General features: G+C 40.2%; 1 protein-coding gene across 9 annotated transcripts in view; it reads left to right on the top strand.

Moving 5' to 3' along the window:
• The window catches only part of VTI1A (vesicle transport through interaction with t-SNAREs 1A), a 344,311-nt gene that overhangs the window by 205,324 nt on the left and 120,032 nt on the right, over nt 1-18,955 (top strand). For 7 of the 9 annotated variants that reach the window (XM_080823717.1, XM_080823716.1, XM_080823719.1 and 4 more), the window contains 2 exons: nt 296-366; nt 1,047-1,108. In XM_080823717.1, the coding sequence (XP_080679843.1) occupies nt 296-366; nt 1,047-1,108 (133 nt within the window). Of the gene's footprint in view, nt 1-295; nt 367-1,046; nt 1,120-18,955 lie in introns of all 9 variants that reach the window. The other 2 variants (XM_080823720.1, XM_080823718.1) reach the window with 1 other exon arrangement.

Genomic DNA, 18,955 nt, shown 5'->3' with positions numbered 1-18,955 from the left:
ATCTTGGCGGATAACAAATAGGCTGAGGTGGCCTTGGGTAAGTCCTATCACCTCTCCATCATCACTGCCTTGTTGGTCATGTTCTAGAGACTGAATTGTAAATCCCAGTTAATCATATCTAAGATACATAGGTAAATGTCTTCAATACTTCTTAAACATTTTCCAAGTATATGAAATGCATGCCCGATACGTAATGCACACTCATTGAATATGAACTGTGCACCCACTGCCACTGTGTACTCCTGGAGCCTACACCCAAAGTTGCCTTTCCTCACTCAAATTTCCTTTTCCACAGAGCAAATTGGCCAGGAGATGTTGGAAAACCTCAGTCATGACAGAGAAAAGATACAGCGCGCACGTGAACGAGTAAGTAGAAGCGATACGTTTTTTTTCATAAATTCAGCAAACGAGAAGACAAAAAACAAAAGGCCTTCAGCACATGCATACACAGTAGCAAGGACATAAATATAAGTGTGTATAAAAATGGCAACGATATACGAGGGATGTCGGGGAAGAGGACAAGAAAAAAAAGAGCGTGAAATCGAGAAAGAATGAGCTGACTCTTTCCTCATCCCAGAATGCCCCCAGGTAGATATTTTATTTAGCTCTATAACTGAGAAGGTCATGAGGGAGATTTTGGAGTATGTCAAGTCTTTCAGAGTGAAAGCTGTGAAGATAATGATGTCTCCTCCTCCTTCAGTTTATTTCCTTTCCGTACATATTTCTAGGACTTCACACCTTCAAAATTGGATTTTAATTACGAGATGTATATTCAAATTTGTCAGCCTGCGAGATATTTGCTTTTATAGCCAGTTCAGGTATCCAGTTTAATGCTCCTGGGATTACCTATCACATGTAATTTTCTAAATCTAAGAATTTTCAAAGATTGTATAGCTATCAAGATGTATTTTAGTCTACTTAAGTATTTATTGCTAATTGGATTTTCATCCATGAGAACAATTACTGCTCTCAGTACACTTTTCAGAGCGATCCAACTGCATGACTTCTTGTTTTATTTTGTTTTAATGCTGCTTTTCTGCTCCTAGCTTCGGGAAACAGATGCTAACTTGGGGAAAAGCTCCAGGGTTCTGACGGGGATGTTGCGAAGGTAAGAACAAGGTAGGGACCTATCTTCCTCTCTCTCCCTTTTTTTGAAATGATGTTTTTCTTCTAGTTGTAACGGGGCATTTTCCAGCCATGCGAGCCTCTGCTCTTAGTACCCTGTGTCAAGACCCTTTTGAAATGACAGAGCACTGATACTAACTCTTGTTTGGACAGGGACACATACTGAGTAACTTAGATTAGAGAGAAGGTTTGAGCTAGGGGGGTTACCTCAAGCTATGGAAAAAATTAGGATTAGACATGAAGTATTTTTTCATAGCCCGAGGAAGTCCCCATGGCAGGAGCACACTGATTTTATTTTCTATTTCGATAGCCTCCTTCTTCTAGAAGGAATGCGGGCCTGCCAGTATCAGGAGCACATTCGGTATTAGCTGTGTTCTCTCTCTGTTGCCTTGTTTTCATTTCTTTCAGAGACGCTGTTTGGGGGAACTATTTTGATTTCACATATATTTAAAGATGCTTTTTAAAATTTAGAGATTATCTGAATAATCTGAATTCCCATGTGTGAGCAAACAAATGTTAATGTTTTATTTCTGTCACTAACCTTTGACTGATGGAAAATATTGGGGAGAGTGTGAAAATCAATGAGTGAGTGGGTCATATTCCGTATTGTGTATTTTTCAGAGGGAAGTAGGAAGTGTTTTCACTGTTCTGATAATTAGAGCCGTTTTATATATATATATATATACATATACTATATGTATATATATATACATATTCCACATGGCATTTTCTTACATTTGGAATCTACCAAATAAGATTATCATTTAGCATAATCTTCACTTTGGGACTGTAGCTGGAAATGTGAATGAGGAATGGTGAGAATCGCCTCTAGGATGCCTTCGTTGGAGTTTTAAAGGAGAAATCCTTTGGCGTTGATACTATGGGGACAGCTGTTTTAGAGTAAGCAAAGTCGTCTCTGATCATACATCTGTATGTAATAATTTGCTAGAAGTGTGTTTGCGGTGTTCACGATGGGTGCACAAGAACCAATCAAAGGTGTGGTTGCTTGGTCTCCATCAGGCTGATCAGTAGCGAGCCCGAAGTTCCCAGGACACTTCCAACCAACACAGACCTAACTCCCCCACGTCCCTGCTTTTCCTGCAGGCACAGTCCCAATTCAGAACCATAAGCCACCAGATTCTCTGCTTAAGAGTAATATGTAAATGACCTAGAAAAACTCAAAATCCACCGAGAAGTGGCAATTGAAAGGAATGCTTCAGTGCCTATAGACAATAAAAAAGAAAAAAAGGAAAAAAGTCCTCTATTGCTTCCCTGGGAGGGCCCCTGCGATGTGAGCTGTAACGAATATTCTGCATATGTCTCCATTTTGTCAAATCTCATTAAAGAGTCCTCCTGCTTTATGTCAATTGAGCTGTCCAGAAATCATTCATCATTTTTAGTGTAAAAAAAAAATCATGCGGTTATTTAAATAATATCATATTAATGTTAAAGTTCAGCTGTCATTTAAGGGTACGGCTTAATCAGATGTAGCATTTAGGAAAAATAGTTTATTCGGGCTCTACGTGGCTTTCAGGTTGGCAGATTCAAATAAGGATTTATGAGTTTCTAAACCAGTGTATTTCTGTCCATGTTTCTGCTTGATGTACCTCACCCTTTTGTGCAAGACACTGCAGACAGTTATTTCAACAAATAAAGCATCTCCTCATATTGTGTTTGAATAAATTTGCAAGTCATTTAGAGAGGGCGAAGCACAAACACTTCTGCAACCTTTGACTGGGCTTTCTGTAGGGCAATTAGACTAACGCGCCTGTTTCATAAGCCTATGGAGGGAAGTTACTCCGCGAAATCTACTTGGGGTCCTCTTTGTAGGCCAGCTCAGTAGATCACTGACTCATCTCCTTTTGGGATCTGTCTAGGGTATGAACAGAAATAAAAATCCCCAGGTGGACCTCACCTTGCTATGGTGAGCCAAGGAAACACTTAGCTCCCCCCCGCCCCATGCATATTGGTGACTGTGTTTTTTATAAGGCTCAGCTGGGATCATGGTATCAGCCAAGGTATCCAGATACTCTTAATCAGTGCTGTAACCGAACTGAGTCTCTGGGGAACCAAATGCAGGTAGTGGTTCTGTTCAGTTTCTAATTATTATCCTACATGGTCTACAATTTAGTTTGGACTTGGGAAGAGGTAAAAATATTTTATCAACTTCTTCACTTCATTGTTTTTATTATTCCCTGGAAAACCAGTCTCTAGAGAAATGGAGCCAGCTTTTGTGTACCAAAGTCTTTAACTGAATGCTCTGATTTTGCTTCCTCTATTACATCCATCCCGTCCACAAGGCACTCCCTTCCAGCACCAGGGAGACTTCCTTTCCGAGACAGAGATCACATTCTCTTTCCAAAACCGCGTAGCTACATCGCGTGTCAGCAGATGCTTCTGATTTAAGTAAAGGTATGATATCAAACCACATGCCCGTCTGTCACCTTCACACATGTAAAAGAAATTAACGTCCTCTTTGTGCGGTATAGGCGTTTACCTCCATACAACATAAGGTTCTTGATTCTCATATGATAGATTCTGTATGACTGGGAATATTCTACCGTATACTAAACCGTGGACTTAACCTATTTAAAAGAAAGATTGCGGGGCGCCTGGGTGGCTCAGTGGGTTAAAGCCTCTGCCTTCGGCTCAGGTCATGATCCCAGGGTCCTGGGATCGAGCCCCGCATCAGGCTCTCTGCTCAGCAGGGAGCCTGCTTCACCCCCCTCTCTCTGCCTGCCTCTCTGCCTACTTGTGATCTCTGTCTGTCAAATAAATAAAATCTTTAAAAAAAAAAATAAATAAAAGAAAGATTGCTGATTATTTTTATTAAGTTTAGATCATTTTAAATTTTGTGTATTGAAGGGAAATGTTGTGCCATGGCCCCTCATTTGGGTCATTTTATTTGTTTCGTTAGTCTTTTGGGAAAAGACTAACGGGTGAAACTAATGGTCTATCAGTGCCAAGGTCTGTATATTATCTGTAAGATTGACCAAAAAGCAAACAGGGAAATAAAAATGAGTAAGTGGCAGCCACCACCATTCATGCTTTTTACTTTTTTCTTTTTATTACCATCACATGAGATAAAAATATATATATATATATTTATTTCCTTCTTTTCTTCCTCTCCTCCTCCTTCCTTCCTTCCTTCCTTCCTTCCTTTCTTTTTTCTGCTTATTCACTTCCTCGGTAATTATTTAATGCCTGTGTGCAAAGCCTTGGGAAATCCTCAAATGAGACCATTTTGATCCTTGTCTTCGCTCTGCCAGAGAGTATAGACTTAGGAAGTACTGAGGGAGAGGCATCTGGGTGGCTCAGTTAGCTATGCTTCCGACTCTTGATTTTAGCTCAGGCCATGATCTCAGGGTCATTCAGATCGAGCCCCAAGTCAGGCACCATGCCGGGTGTGGAACCTGCTTAAGATTCTCTTTCTCCCTCATTCTCTTCCCCTCCCCCACTTATGTGCTCTCTCTACAAAAATTAAAAGGAAAGAAAAGAAAAAAGTCCTCGGAGAATTCCCAAAATTACGTAATTCTCAAGGAAGCTCTTGAAGATTCTGCAGCTCCAATGAATACTTACTGGTCATTAAAAAGGATGCCAAGAAAACATCCAATAGAAAATATCATTCAAATAGCTGTAAAACCAATACAATTCAAAAGTTTAGAGGTGCAGGAGATGATTTATCAAGTCATAAACAAGTTTTGAAAGGAGCTAAATGTGCAAAAAGTATTGAGACCCGTCTAGTTTAATGAGGTAGCCACTGATTCAACCAAAATAAATAAATAAATTATTCTTCACGTAACTACGCTGTATTACCAAGAGGAAGAAAGCAAAGGAGAAAATTGGTCCATTCGAAATTATAACAGTGAAACTTGACATCAGAACACAGATATCGGTGATTTCCTGGAAAGTAATTTTTCTTGTCTTGACAGAAGATGGAGAACTAGCTAGGGACAAACTGCTCATTTCCTGACTCTGTAGACAGAGTTTGGAATAAAGTGCTATTCAGATAATAATGAAAATGGTCACGAAACAAATGGCCATTCATGTGGTGACTGGGGCCAAAGAAATGAATTTTTCATTGACTCTCACAAAATGTGATTATTACAACTGCTTGTCTTAAAGCGTCACAAACAGTGCTGAGCGGCTCACATGTTGCCCTTCGTACATTTGCGTGTCTGCGCGTGTTTGTGTGTTTATTATTTCCTGTACAGCTGACTGGGAAGTCTTATTAGAGCAAACAGAGCTGGCGGTCAGGGAAAATGAAGATAGAACTTTGCAAGATTTTCAGTCAGAAAACAAAAGAGCTCGTGATTCTTTTTTTTTTTTCCCTTTACCTCTAAAGAGTGAATAATTGATCAGTAATCGCATATTTGTTTCTAAACGTAGCTGAACGATTTCTTGCGAGTATAATAGTTATGATTTGAGATCTCCTTTGACGTAAATTTGGAGGACACATTACAAAATTTATGTTGGCTCATCGACTGCATGTTATGTGCTGGCAAAGGGCTTACAAAAAGAAACAGCATATGTCGTATTTTTTTAAACATCTTTTTCTATAGGATTACCTTAATATCAAATAATTTCCTCTCTCCCACACAGGACCTGTGTGTGCCCCTGCTGTGTTAAATTTTTTTCTAATTTAAAAAAATCAGAATGTTTCCTTCAAAAAGCAAATTCTTGTTTATCCTTCCAGCGTGCACGTAGTAACTTGTTTAAGCAGGGAGCTGGTGAGCGGCCTTTTGTAACCCATCTGTAAGATAAACAAGCCAGATAGTATTAAAGTCAGCTGGGGCCTAGCCAGCACTATTCATACGTTCTTATTTAATACTTGTATTCTTATAAGAGCTACCTCTGAGTCAGTCTGGGAAATAATTGCCACCTATCATTGCTATCACATTTTACCTTTTAAACATGATTTTGTTGCTTTGGTAGAATGACAGGTAAAACATCTGGAAAATTTTAATGTACTGTCAAAATGATTCGTAAGGGTAAGTGTACCAGAAATAGTAATACAAGACCAATGTAAGCATTGGAAATACACATTTTTTTTTTAGTAAACAAATTTATTCTTAAAGAAATCTGCTACAACTCAGTGTTTTGTTTTGTTTTTTAATCTTCTTTGAAAATTCATGCTCCCACCCCACCCCCTTTTGCTCAGGAAACATTTTGTTGTATTTTAATTATTCTTATTACAATATCTAAAAATTCAACAGTAGAGAGTTTCCAGGACTCGTAAGAAGGATGTCCTTGAGAATTTACTCAATTTTTGTGCACTGAAAAGTATGGCTTCCTTTGCAGTCTCTTAACATTTACATTTTCACTTTTCTTGCTTTGCTGCTTTTCTCTGTTTATCCATTATTTCTCTTTTTTGGCCTGTTTTTGCCCTCCAAAACATTCTTCAGCTTTTAATCAAGTGTGTATTCATTCAAGAACAAAATGATTGGGAGCCTGGGTGGCTCAGTTGGTTAAGCATCTACCTTTGGCTCAGGTCATGATCCCAGAGACCTGGGATGGAGTCCCTCATCAGGCTCCCTGCTTAGTGGGGAGCCTGTTTCTCCTGCCCCTCCCCCTGCTTGTGTATTCCCTCATGCCCTCTCTCTGACAAATAAAGAAATAAAATCTTTCTTAAAAAAAGAATAAAATGATTGAATTTGCTGCAGATTCTTTAGACTTAACAGATTTAGGATCTGAGATTAGAGGAATGCTACAAAGAGAATTTTTTTAAAAAATAATCTTAGTCCTTTTTATTTAAGTTCATTACCATCCACTTGACTCATTGCCTTTGTCCAAACTAAAGAACGGCATTGGATTTCTTTATATGTGTTTCCCTTTGACAACAGTCTCGTAGCTCCTGTGTCAGACATTTAAACACAGCATCTGAAGTTACCTGTCAGTGACAACTCTACCAGCTGCCATTAGTGTGTCTGACCCTAACCATACTTTGCCTACACTATCCAATTCAATCCTTAAGAACCCTGTGGAGGAAGCATCATATCGCCATTTTCCAGATGAGAATACCTATGCTTAGTAAAGTAAACCCTCCATTGTCACATACACAGAAAGGCACAGCATTAGGATGAGAACTTGACTCACTCTTTTGAATGCGCTAAACCAAAAGGTTCCAAGAGCCAGTTTTCACTAATGCTGAGATGGAAAGAGTACGATCTGATGAGTTTTCGTTATACAGATAGTTACTGTCATAGGCTATCTGTGTTATAATTCCATTTCTTCTGTGAAATAATTGTGGTAGTGAACCATTTCCCTTAGAAGTCGGTTGTTATAGCAAATGGAAAAATACATAGTTGATAAGAAACATTGGCAGACCTGTGTTAGTCGTCCCACCTTCTCCCCCTCCCCCATATTTTACTGTTCTCAGAAATTCAGAATTTTAAGATCTGTTATTCTTCACTCTACTGTGTCTTTTATTAAAAAAAACACTGTTATATTTGCGCTCACTGATACGTCCTAGGTGGCAGGCTCTATTCTAAGCACTTATTACAGATTATTTTATTTCATCTTCATGACAACCCTAGAAGACAGAGATTATTACTCCCATTTTAAGAAATAAGCAACTGTGATTAGATGTCATTCAGCTATACATAAGTGGCCTGCCTCCAGCGTGTTTTTTCCTACTGTGCCTCACAGATAGTCAGGCAACCTTTCCGGATGAGCAGACAGTTCTAGAAAGCAGTGAATAAGCCTGACCAGATCCCACTAGCTAAGATGGGGCTGAAGGCACTTGGTCTGGTCTTTGTAGAAAAGAAGCTGTTGTGTATCAATGGCGTCCAAGGGGGCCAAGGGGGTGTGTTTTTAAGTTCTTTAAGATTTATTTTTGACCATAGACTGTGGGGCATTACCCAGACATTGTGCAAAGAGAATCTGTGATCTCCCTTACCTCCATTATTCTGCAAGTTTCATTGTGAGGAAATTTATTTTTATATCTAACCTTATGGCACTGGGGCCTTTTTCTCATTGGAAAAAGCAATCCCAGTTTTGTTTTATTATTCAAAATGAAATTCCTGCATATGCGTCAAGAGGCATATGCCTCTGTGAATAAAAGCCCCCCTGGCTCTGCCACTTTCTAGCTATTTTGGCAGGTAACCCAGTCTCTATATCTCAGTTTCCCCATCTATAAAACAGGGAAGGCAGTAGTCCCTATCTTGCCAATTGTTATGAGGGTCATGTGAGTCAATACATGTAAAGTACACACAACAGTGTCTGTTACATAGCCAAGTTTCAATAAATGCTAAAAGGCTAATTATTATCATTGCTTTTAAAAAAAAAAAAGGCCTGGGGGTAAAGACAGAAATCAAAATGTTAATTAATAGTTATTTTAGGTTGATGAATTTCAAATGGATCTGTTTAAATTCCTTTTTTCCACTGCCAGATTTCCCCAGTTATTTTTATAAAATGAAAAAATCAGTAACAATAAAAATAAAAATAGGCCTGTTTCAGTACTGGTGCGACCACCCTCCATCCCCACTTTGTGACCCTGCCTCAGCAGTGCTGCTTGGACTGCCTCAGAATGCTCAGAATACTGCCCAGAGCAGACGGGTCCTCCAAACTCAGCCCTTCCCAGATGACAGTCCACCCCTTTCTTTGGACTATTGAGAGAGGGGAGCCTCTTGGTCGGTCTCAGTGCATCTTCTCCTCTTAGGTTCTTCTAAATGCTGTTGGCCAGTTTACCTTGCAGAGTGCAAAACTAGCCCTGTGTCCTCTGGTGGTTCCCCACTGCTTGCTGACACACGTCCTCCTTAGTCGAAACACTAAGGTCTTTCAGTGAGCATTCTATCTTCCTTTGCTCCTACTCCCAAGTTGGATGGACCCATGGCCCTACTGAAGTCCACTACCTCCCATCTCCGAAGCTAGCCCAAGCCCTTTACTAGTCCTCCACCTTTGTTTTTTCTGTTACTTCCTCCTGAATATCCTCCTTCTCCCACCTATTATAGTCAGGAATCTTCTGGATGAAAGTGACAGAAACCCAGATCGAACCAGCTGTAAGCCACAAAAAGGAAATATATTGCCGCATGTAAACAAAGAGTTCCAGGGCGGAAGCAACTGCAAACACAATGGTGTTCTAACAGCAGCATCGGGACGGGGTCTCGCTTTCTCTGTCTCCCAACCCAGCTCTCTTGCACGTGGGTTTCTCCTTGTGGAGGCAGTTTTTGCCAGTTCTCTGGACACCCACTGAACATAACCATTTTTCCCCCAGTAGTTCCAGTAGAAGTCATAGCATGGAGTTTTACTGGTTCTGGTTTGGCTCTGGTTGGGTAAAAATCCCACTAATCCATGATTGGTCATTTTAAACCTGGAACCTCACACAGGAGATGGACATTCAGCCTGAGAATAGACAAAGCATAGTTTCCTAAGAAAAATCCAGGAGCTTTTACTGGAAAGGGGAATAGATACTGTGTAGGCAAAAACAACAGACAGTATCTTCAGAATGTTCTAGATAAACTTTTATCTGTACTCTGCATCTCACCTGGAATACCACTCTGTCTGTCAAAGCTTTATCAGTTTCTCAGCGAGAAATGATCTGTCTTGGCCCTGGTTCTTCACAGTAGTTTGTAACTCCTACAGGGCATGAATGTCTCCTGCTTCACATCGTGTCTATTGTTGTTATATGCTTACCCGACTTAACTTTCTTCTAGACCTTTTTTGCCCCACCTCATTCCTCAGAGGATTTTATATAGCTCCCCACCACATTGTGCAACCTGCTGAAACAAACAGGGGAGGAAATCCCAGTGTAAGAGAAATCAGACAGGACCAGGGAATCCCTCTACTACCACCAAAGCATAGACTTCGAACAGACTCATGTACAGATATCCAGACAGGTGGAGAATGTCCTCTCTGAAAGCAAAGCAGAAACACGATCAGAGAATTCAGTGTTTTATAAGGTGAAAGTAACCTTTCGTTGAGGTCAAGCAAAGCCTTTCATGCCGCTGAGATGGTCCCTGGAAGGAATGGTTTTGGGGAGATGGTGACAGCTCCCAGGCACATCCCCTCCTGGAAGGGAATGAGGTTTGTCTGTGTATCCGGTTCTGCTCAGGGTCCTCAGGTCTAGACTGTAAGCTCCTCGCTGTCAGGAACCTCGTCGCGTTTAGACCAGGGTCAGGTTACCCTGGCATAGGCCTGATCGGTGAATAATCCTTGGGAGAATGACCAAGAATAGTTTCACAGTTGCCGTGTAGGTTCATGTGGGTATAATTTAGTTGAAACCCTGCAGGTTTTTATTTATTGGACTTTGGCAACAATGTAAACATGCTCATTGAAAGAGGAAAAATAAGGAACGTCACAATAACAGAATATTCCTGTCCATTGTTTAATCACAATAGAAAAGCATCTTACATTTTCCTTGGTTATGAGCCACAATTTGACCTAATTCTTGAATTACTTCTCTTTTTATGATTTTTTCCTTTCTTCCCTAGGATACATGCCATTCTTTAGCGCGATGTGGATTATGAAGGCTGCACTTCACCTTCACCATCAATGCCTTCTTTGAACGCAGCCTTGAGCTGTTAACTCGAAGCAAGGAGCCCTAGGCCTTCCTTATAAACAAGTAATGGAGCCCTCGGCCCCCCTTGTAAATGGCTATTTATTAACATATACCATCACCAAACAACATTTTACAATTCCAGGCCCCCACACCATCACACCACTGTCTGCTCCATTGTAAGCTGAGGGAGGCCTTCGGCCATCTGTTTCATTAAATGCCAGAGGCAGTGAACAATATCTCAACTTCATAAAGCAAGCGTCAGGGCTTCTCTCTTCACAAACCTCCCCCTTCTGCTGCGGCCACCGCCGCCGCCACCACCACCACCACCACCACCATATTTTTTTGTTTGAACGCTCACATTGTAAATTAGTGTATTCACACATCAATTTTAAAAGGCTCGCTGTGTTGTAAGATGGGACAAAGCAAGCTCAGTTAACAGCTCAGGCACAGTGCAGGTGGTCGAGCTAGCTGCTACCCAGATCAAAAGTCAAACAACTGTGAGTCTTCTTTTGAAAGTGCAGTTAGGGAGACAAGGCAAGGCTTATCTGCACAAACAAGAACGAGTTATAGATATACATCACAAATGCAGGAGGACAAAAAGGGGTTTCATAATCTTGCAGGATAAGAAAACCTTCCAATGCTGACAATTCTGCGGGCCTCTCTGGAATATGTAGCTTGTTGTTCTCTCTCTCTCTCTCTCTCCCCCACCTCTTTTTTTTTTTCTTTTTCTTTCTTTCTTTTTTTTTTTTTTTTTTTGGTAAAATTAGTCTTTTATTGTGTGGTGATTGATAATTATTATTTATGCTTTGGTGCTGTTCCTAAAGTAGCTAAGAATTTTTTTTAAGCCACCTTTGAGGCAGGAAATGGCTCCTTTTCATGGTCGCATTTTCTTTTTCAGCAGCATTTAAGGACAGACTCCTATTTATACCACACAAGCAGTTTTGTCTGTTGTAAACAAAGTAAGTGGCTGGGAATTGTGCTTTCCCAGAAATGTTTTCCAGGGAAGCCATAATAAGAAACAACTGTGTACATCTTGAGAGTTTGTCATCTAGGTATTAAGAAAGAATTCTTTGCTTTCAAGGGGGAAAAAAGCAAAACAAAAAACACTGTGAAGAAATATATTCAATATCCAAAAGTATAATTAAAATATTTCTTAAACTGCCAAAGTTGGCCACCTTTGCTGGTATTAACTGAGGTTTTTTTATTCTTTATTTTAAATTGTCTCTAATGTTTCTGGACAAGATAGAACTGAAATGAGAGGGAACATCATCATTTTTTTTTAAAACGTCAGTTTAAATTAAAAAACGAGTGACTTCTATTAAAAAACGAGTGACTTCTTTGCAAAGTTATGTAGAGAACCTTGGAACTTAAGTATGAGTATAAGTGGAGAAAGTGAGAGAATGATAAATTTCACCAAAAATTTACAAAGAGTTTTGAGGAGGCTTAGAACTGATAAAAAGAACAACACTCTAATCTCCTATAAAATTACGGTTTGCCTAGGGAAAAAAGAGACTCTGCTTTCCACTTCTGATATCTTAATGATTTTATGTATGAAGAAGAAAAAGCTATCAGCTTTTTATGAGACTGACGCACTGCCTACTGCGCTAAGGAGGCAGGTAAAGCTATCAGCTTTTTAATTACCAAAATCAGTTAAAGGTGTCTGAATCAGGGCCCAAGAGCAGTTGCCCCTATCCTGAAGTGGGCTTCCCAGAGTCTCTGAACCACTGGAATTTTCTGAAAATGTTTACATGTGTGTGCATATATGTCTTTCTGGGATTTTCCACAAAATTTTCGAAAAACCCACAACCAACTCCAAAGCATTGAGAAATGGGATATGGTTATAGAACTGCTTACCATTCCCTTACTAAATGCCACTTAATTACTTTGCTATCCGCGTGTATTTGCAACGTGTTGACCTACAAGAAACACTTATTTTGAAGTTTCTGCAAAATTTAACAAGAAACTTCGCAGGGTATCTTGCCCGGGGAAATGAGATCATGTATCAAAAATATATCCTGAAAGACAGTCACAGCAAATTAAAATTTATATAGGACCTTAGGATTTGTAAGGCCCATTCACGTACATTGTTTCATTTAATGTAATCTTGAGAACTCTGTGGGTTGGTATTGCCACTATTATCCTTACGTTATAGATCATCAAGACCTGCCGTAGTTGAGTCTTGCCCAAGGTCATTCCACCCAGATGGGACAGAACTTGGCCCAGTATCCTGATTTTAGCCACAGAAGCCATGTTCTTAGCAGTAACAGCAATAACAACATCTTCAAAAGCAAATATTTAATGTTTTTTCTGTAAAGGCAATGTGTTAGGATTGGAGATTTCAACAAACTCGGAACTCTACTGCCGGGTAGTTCAATATCTTTAAGAAACAACAATACATCGTAACTTGTGCTGTACATAAGTGGGAGATAAATGCAGGGCATGAGGATAGGAAGGAGAAATCCCAGGGGCCTGTGGTTAGGGAGACTTTATAGAGGAGGTGGCAGGTATCCGGGCCTAAAAGTCCCTGCCCGATTCTCAACCCACGTGTGGGGTTTGCTGTTTCCCTTTCTAAGGCAGCTTCAAGGTTGTAACTCCCCGCAACAGAATTAGAATGTTGGGGGTTGGTGTTAGAAAGATCTGTTTGGCCACCACCATGTTGAAGGCACGTAGGAAGTTAGCCAACAACGTGTAACTGCACCTGCTCATAAAATAAGTATGATCCAAAGACCTGTTGAGAATTTTTTTTTTAATTGTCATGGAGTTTAAGATTTTCTTCAAGCAAATATGACGAGCTTGAAATCACCTAAATAATCTCATTTCTAAACAATCATGAGAAACCTCTTCACATTTTGTGCCCCAGTTTTAGAAAGATACTGAGAATTTTCATGCACTTGACTAAAATCACATATTTTAAAAATTTTATGACCTTTGAAATTATACTGCATGTTGACCATTTCACAAACAGATCAAAGAATATTGGCAGAATACATTGACTATTTTATTGTGGCATATTATTTGATAAAAAAAAAAATAAGGTATATCACTTTAAAACACTGAATTTTTTCATACATTCCAATTAAACTTTTCTCATCGAATGGGCTTATAGAAATTTAGTTAGTAGAAAACTTGCCCAGCCAATAAAGAAAAGCTTTCATTTTCTATTCTGTATACATGATCTGAAACCATAGCCTGTTAGGTCTTTTAATCTGTTTGTTCAAGGCCAAGCTATTTATATGGATAATTTTTAAAGCTTCTGTAGAAAGAAAAAAAGAACATTTTATTTATTCACTGAGGTTTTTATGTGCCTTGAAATTGCATTGATAAAGTATTTTCAAGCTCATGGATGTGGAGGAGATAAAAGGTCTCTTATTTTATAAGGCTTTATATAAGCTTTTCAAATGTACAGTTTTCTCATGGCTAGAATTTTTTAAATAAAAATTATTTCACTATTGTAATTGGAGTTTGATGTGGGCATCTTTTTCTTTCCCTGAATTACATGTTAAATTATGTGCTTAAGATCGTCTTTATTACGTTTTACCTTTTGGATTTTAATAGTTCTCTTACTGGAGAAAATAATTTACTAATCTTCATTGTTAGTATTGGGCACCTATTTAATATGACTAGGAGTGGAAAACCCAAAAATCAGATTTAAGAGATAAAAAATGAAAGCTATAACTTGGTTTTGCAACATGTTGGTATGAAGATGAGAAATTATTTACCTCCTTCTCCTGAAGAACTTTTGCTAAGCCTGGTAGACTGTGAAAAGGAGGAAGGGAAAAAAAAAAGAGGCATTTTTAAACTCTGGGGCAACTGGATGCAGACCAGATTCTGGGTGAACATTAGCTGCTGTTAGCTCTGCCATGTCAGGGCCAAGAAACAGCTTTCCCTGGCTGGAGCATTCCCAAGCTATCACGGCCATCAGACAGGTGGGGAATAAATATTGTAGAATGGTGGGACATCTGAAGAGCAAGCTCCTGATCCCCAGGACTCAATTTGGACAGGCTTCAATTGGAGCAAACAGGTGTTCCTGGGAGGAACCGTCCTCAAGTGGCTGGGGGGTGCCATTCTTTCACATACATAAAAAGTTCCCCTTCCTTCTGCCTGCAGGAAAATTAGAATTAACTACAGCTTTTTCTTTTGAAATGGAAAAAGAGAAATAAAAATATGGCACCAGGTTTTGGCTCCAACTGGATTTCCGTGGAGCATGTAATCTATGATGAATGAAGAGTGCTCTTGAAGCAAAGCATCCTTGTTGTTTTCAACATTGGAGATAGCGTCAAACCTGAATGAATTGCAAAGAATCTTTTTACCAAGGAACCTGTGAAGCGGAGTAGCCTTTCTTTCCTTCTCTCATTCATTTGCTCATCGCCAAATATTTTGTGAGCACTGGAGATGGAGTGTAAGCCAGAAAAAGACCCTGCCCCCAAGGCCTTAGCCTAAGGTGTGGGAATAGTAATTGGTTAGAACATGAAAGTGAACCTGAGTAGTCTTTCGGAAACTGTGGCTAGATCTAAAGCAGTTGCTAGCCTCAGAAAGGTTTCTTTTCTGTAATGGCACCACTCTGAGGATGTGACTAACATATTTTACTCGGGGCACTCTTTTTAAATCACATTTTTGCTATAAACTATAAAATAGTAGTAATAAAGGTAATTTTTTTAAAGATTTTATTTATTTATTTGACAGAGAGAGAGAGAGATCACAAGTAGGCAGAGAGACAGGCAGAGAGAGAGGGAAGCAGGCTCCCCACCAAGCAGAGAGCCCAATGCAGGGCTCGATACCAGGACCCCGAGATCATGACCCGACCCGAAGGCAGAGGCCTCAACCCACTGAGCCACCCAGGCCCCAGTAAAGGTCATTTTTAAAGGAAAAAACCATATTTAATCCCTCCACCTTGAAACAAACTACCCTCTTTGATACAAGTGTTCCCTCCTTCCACTCATGATCCACGTAGATTATCATGTTGCTTTTCTCGTGTAATATTATATCATACACATATTTCTGTTTCCATGTTTTCCTCATAATTTTGTTTCTTCCTCATTAAAAAGTCTTTTCTAATAACAAAAGTTTTTTTTTAAAACCTCTTGTTTAAAAAAAAAAAAAAGAAATTTATCAAGAAACAGGGAGAATGCCATCCATAATCACAGTGGTGAAATGTAGCAACTGTAAAGGTTTTTTTTTGTTTGTTTGTTTGTTTTTAATTTAATTTTTTAAATTTTTTTTATAAACATATAATGTATTTTTATCCCCAGGGGTACAGGTCTGTGAATCGCCAGGTTTACACACTTCACAGCACTCACCATAGCACATACCCTCCCCAATGTTCATAACCCCACCCCCATCTCCCTCCTCCCCTCCCCCCAGCAACCCTCAGTTTGTTTTGTGAGATTAATAGTCACTTTTGGTTTGTCTCCCTCCCGATCCCATCTTGTTTCATTTATTCTTTTCCTACCCCCCAAACCCCCAACGTTGCAGCTCCACTTCCTCATATCAGGGAGATCATATGACAGTTGTCTTTCTCCGATTGACTTATTTCACTAAGCATAATACCCTCTAGTTCCATCCACGTTGTCGCAAATGGCAAGATTTCATTTCTTTTGATGGCTGCGTAGTATTCCATTGTGTATCTATACCACATCTTCTTTATCCATTGCAACTGTAAAGTTTAGCACATAGGATTTTCCTAGCTCTTGCTATACCCTGATGCTCTATGTTTGCATAGCATAGGTCATATTAATCTCCTTGAGGAGAATAAGTGTTTCTCTTATTTGTGACTTTGCCATTCTCGAGTCCCTCCTCTTAATCTAGTTTTGTGGTCAGCTGGGACATATCTTCAAGGAACTTTTTCAGGCTAAGTACATGATGTGGAAATCTATGAAGAATCAGGTTCTTGCACTGACTCTTAAGATGGCATTTCTTTTCCCTTGTTCTGTAGGATCTTTCTTCCATCATCCTCGTGTTGTTCTGAGTTTTGATTTGGGTTGGTTACTCTTGAAAACCTCTTCGTGGATCTGCAAATGGATGGCAGCTTTCTGTGCTTAGCCCTGTCTAGTGGTTGTCCTTTGTCTTCCAAACTGTCTTTATGGGAATGATATGGGAATTCTTTCTTCCCCCATTCCGTGACTCTGGCATGAGAAATGTCCAGCCCTTGGATGTACAACTGTCCTCTCCTCCACCACCCCGCGCAGGCGCACTTTACTTAGGAAGACCACACTTCCCAGGATCCAGCGCCTTACACCATAGCCTTCCCATTGCTCTTCAGTGTTTCTTTATTGTTTTCCCAGGAACTCTGGTTTCTTATTGGCTGTAGAAAAGAAACAAGATGCAGAGCATGGAGAAAGAGGAATGAATATAGCCATCCAATTACCTCGTAAACTGCAGCATCCCCTCATGAGAGAGACAGCGGCTCAGTTCCTGCTTTTGATGGACATTGCAACTTTTTAAATTTTATTTTTATTTTTTTTTTATTTATTTGTTTGACAGAGGGAGAGAGATCACAAGTAGACAGAGAGAGAGGGAGGAAGCAGGCTCCCCGCTGAGCAGAGAGCCCAATGCGGGACTCGATCCCAGGACCCTGAGATCATGACCCGAGCTGAAGGCAGAGGCCTAACCCACTGAGCCACCCAGGCGCCCCAACTTTTTTTAATCTAGTAGCAGACTTTGTGGAGGGTAGACTACTGCTTACATTTTTTAGCCCTATTCATTTTTTTGTAGTGGTAGAAAATCCTTCCAGGCTCTGGCAATTTATGATGTCCATTTTGGTGTTGTAAATTATCATCATTTTGTATTTTTTCACCCCAGTTTAATGGGTGCTTTGATAGATGCAACATCAGGAGCCTTCACCCAGGCACCATTTTAAACTGGAGACTGTGAGTGATCTTTAAAATTGCCCTAGATGAGGGGCCCATACAAACCATGTCTTTAGCTCAACCCTTGGGCCTGTATGTCTGGGTGGTCTTGTTTTAACTGTCGCTATTTAATTATTGATGATTTACTGACACAAGGCATGGAAGCCTTAGGGAAAATGAAATCCCACGTGCCAGTTTCTTTAGATGAATCTTCTTTGAGGTTTAAGTGTCCCTTTCGGTAATATACTGAGTCAGGATTTAGGGGGTCATTCCAAATACTGCCTGGGAAAGTCCGCCGTGCCATCTCTATTCACTGATGGAGACTATTGATGCGTCTTGTAGACAAGGCAGGACTGCCTGGGCTTGGTATGATAGACAAGCCCATCTACCATAGGCCAGGCGTCTTCACATATTTCCCTGCCCCCCATTTCCCTTTTCTGTTCCTCCTGGGGAGAAGTCTAATCTCCAACAGGAACTGATTTCCTCTCTTAAGCCTCCTACCCTGGGAACCATTTATTAGGAAAGTGGTAATGGACTCCACAAATACATGGAAGGAGCTTTCCTGGGTTTGTAGGGATGGAGGATGATTCTTACCTTCAGAAAACTCATGCCCTAATCAGAAAGAGATAAGGAATACAGAAGTACTAACTCAAGACGTTTGGTAATCAGAAACCTCAGGGCACAGTTCCGGAAGTCTGGAGATGATTGGCAGCTTGGAGTCATCAGGATGAGTTTCACAGATGACATGGCATTTGTAATGGCCCTTGAAGGAGGGGTAACATTTGCCCAGGCAAAGTTAAAAGGCATTCCAGGCTAAGGAAACAGCACGAACGAGGAGGTAGCATCTTGTAAGGCAGGTGTGGCAGACAATTCAAATCAGCTGTTCATTGTTGACTATACGATTTTTGCCTTTCATTTTCTGATGTCCCCCTTGAACAGTAGAATGTGGGTCACTTCACAACATGTTTGCTATTGTGCCCAGTCATCTGCTTCCCATCTTTACCCTCCACTGGGGAGATAAAAGCTTGGCAAAGTCATAATGGGCTGAAAACCTATGGTCCACCTTTTTCCACCATCATTATTCCTTACTGAACACCTACTACGTGCTCCAGGCAGAATGAACCTTATTAAAAGGCCACGCTCTTTCATAGGTTTCATATAACCCATTGACAAGTTTTATCTCACAAGGTCTTATTTCCTCCTAAACATCCCTGCTTTCATTGTTTTCCTAAGGATTCGGAAAGGTACTACAAGTACAGATGTGTGTAGACAGAATGGACCTACTTCACCTCCTACTCCTTAGGAACAGCTGACCATCAAAAATACCATTCGGAGCCAGTGCCCAAGAATCCTCCCTGTAGAGCTTGTTCTCTTAATCATAAGGCTTGACTGTCTCTTCAGATGCTGCGTAGGCAACAGTGTGACATAACCAGATTCTTCTCTGAGAATACATTGATATAGGACTAAAGTGGAGCCAGATCCAGGA

This window comes from Martes martes (assembly GCF_963455335.1).
Source record: "Martes martes genome assembly, chromosome: 14".
In the NCBI taxonomy this organism is placed as follows: domain Eukaryota; kingdom Metazoa; phylum Chordata; class Mammalia; order Carnivora; family Mustelidae; genus Martes; species Martes martes.
Note: the sequence above shows the minus strand (reverse complement) of the source record. Positions and strands in the feature narration are given on the sequence as shown.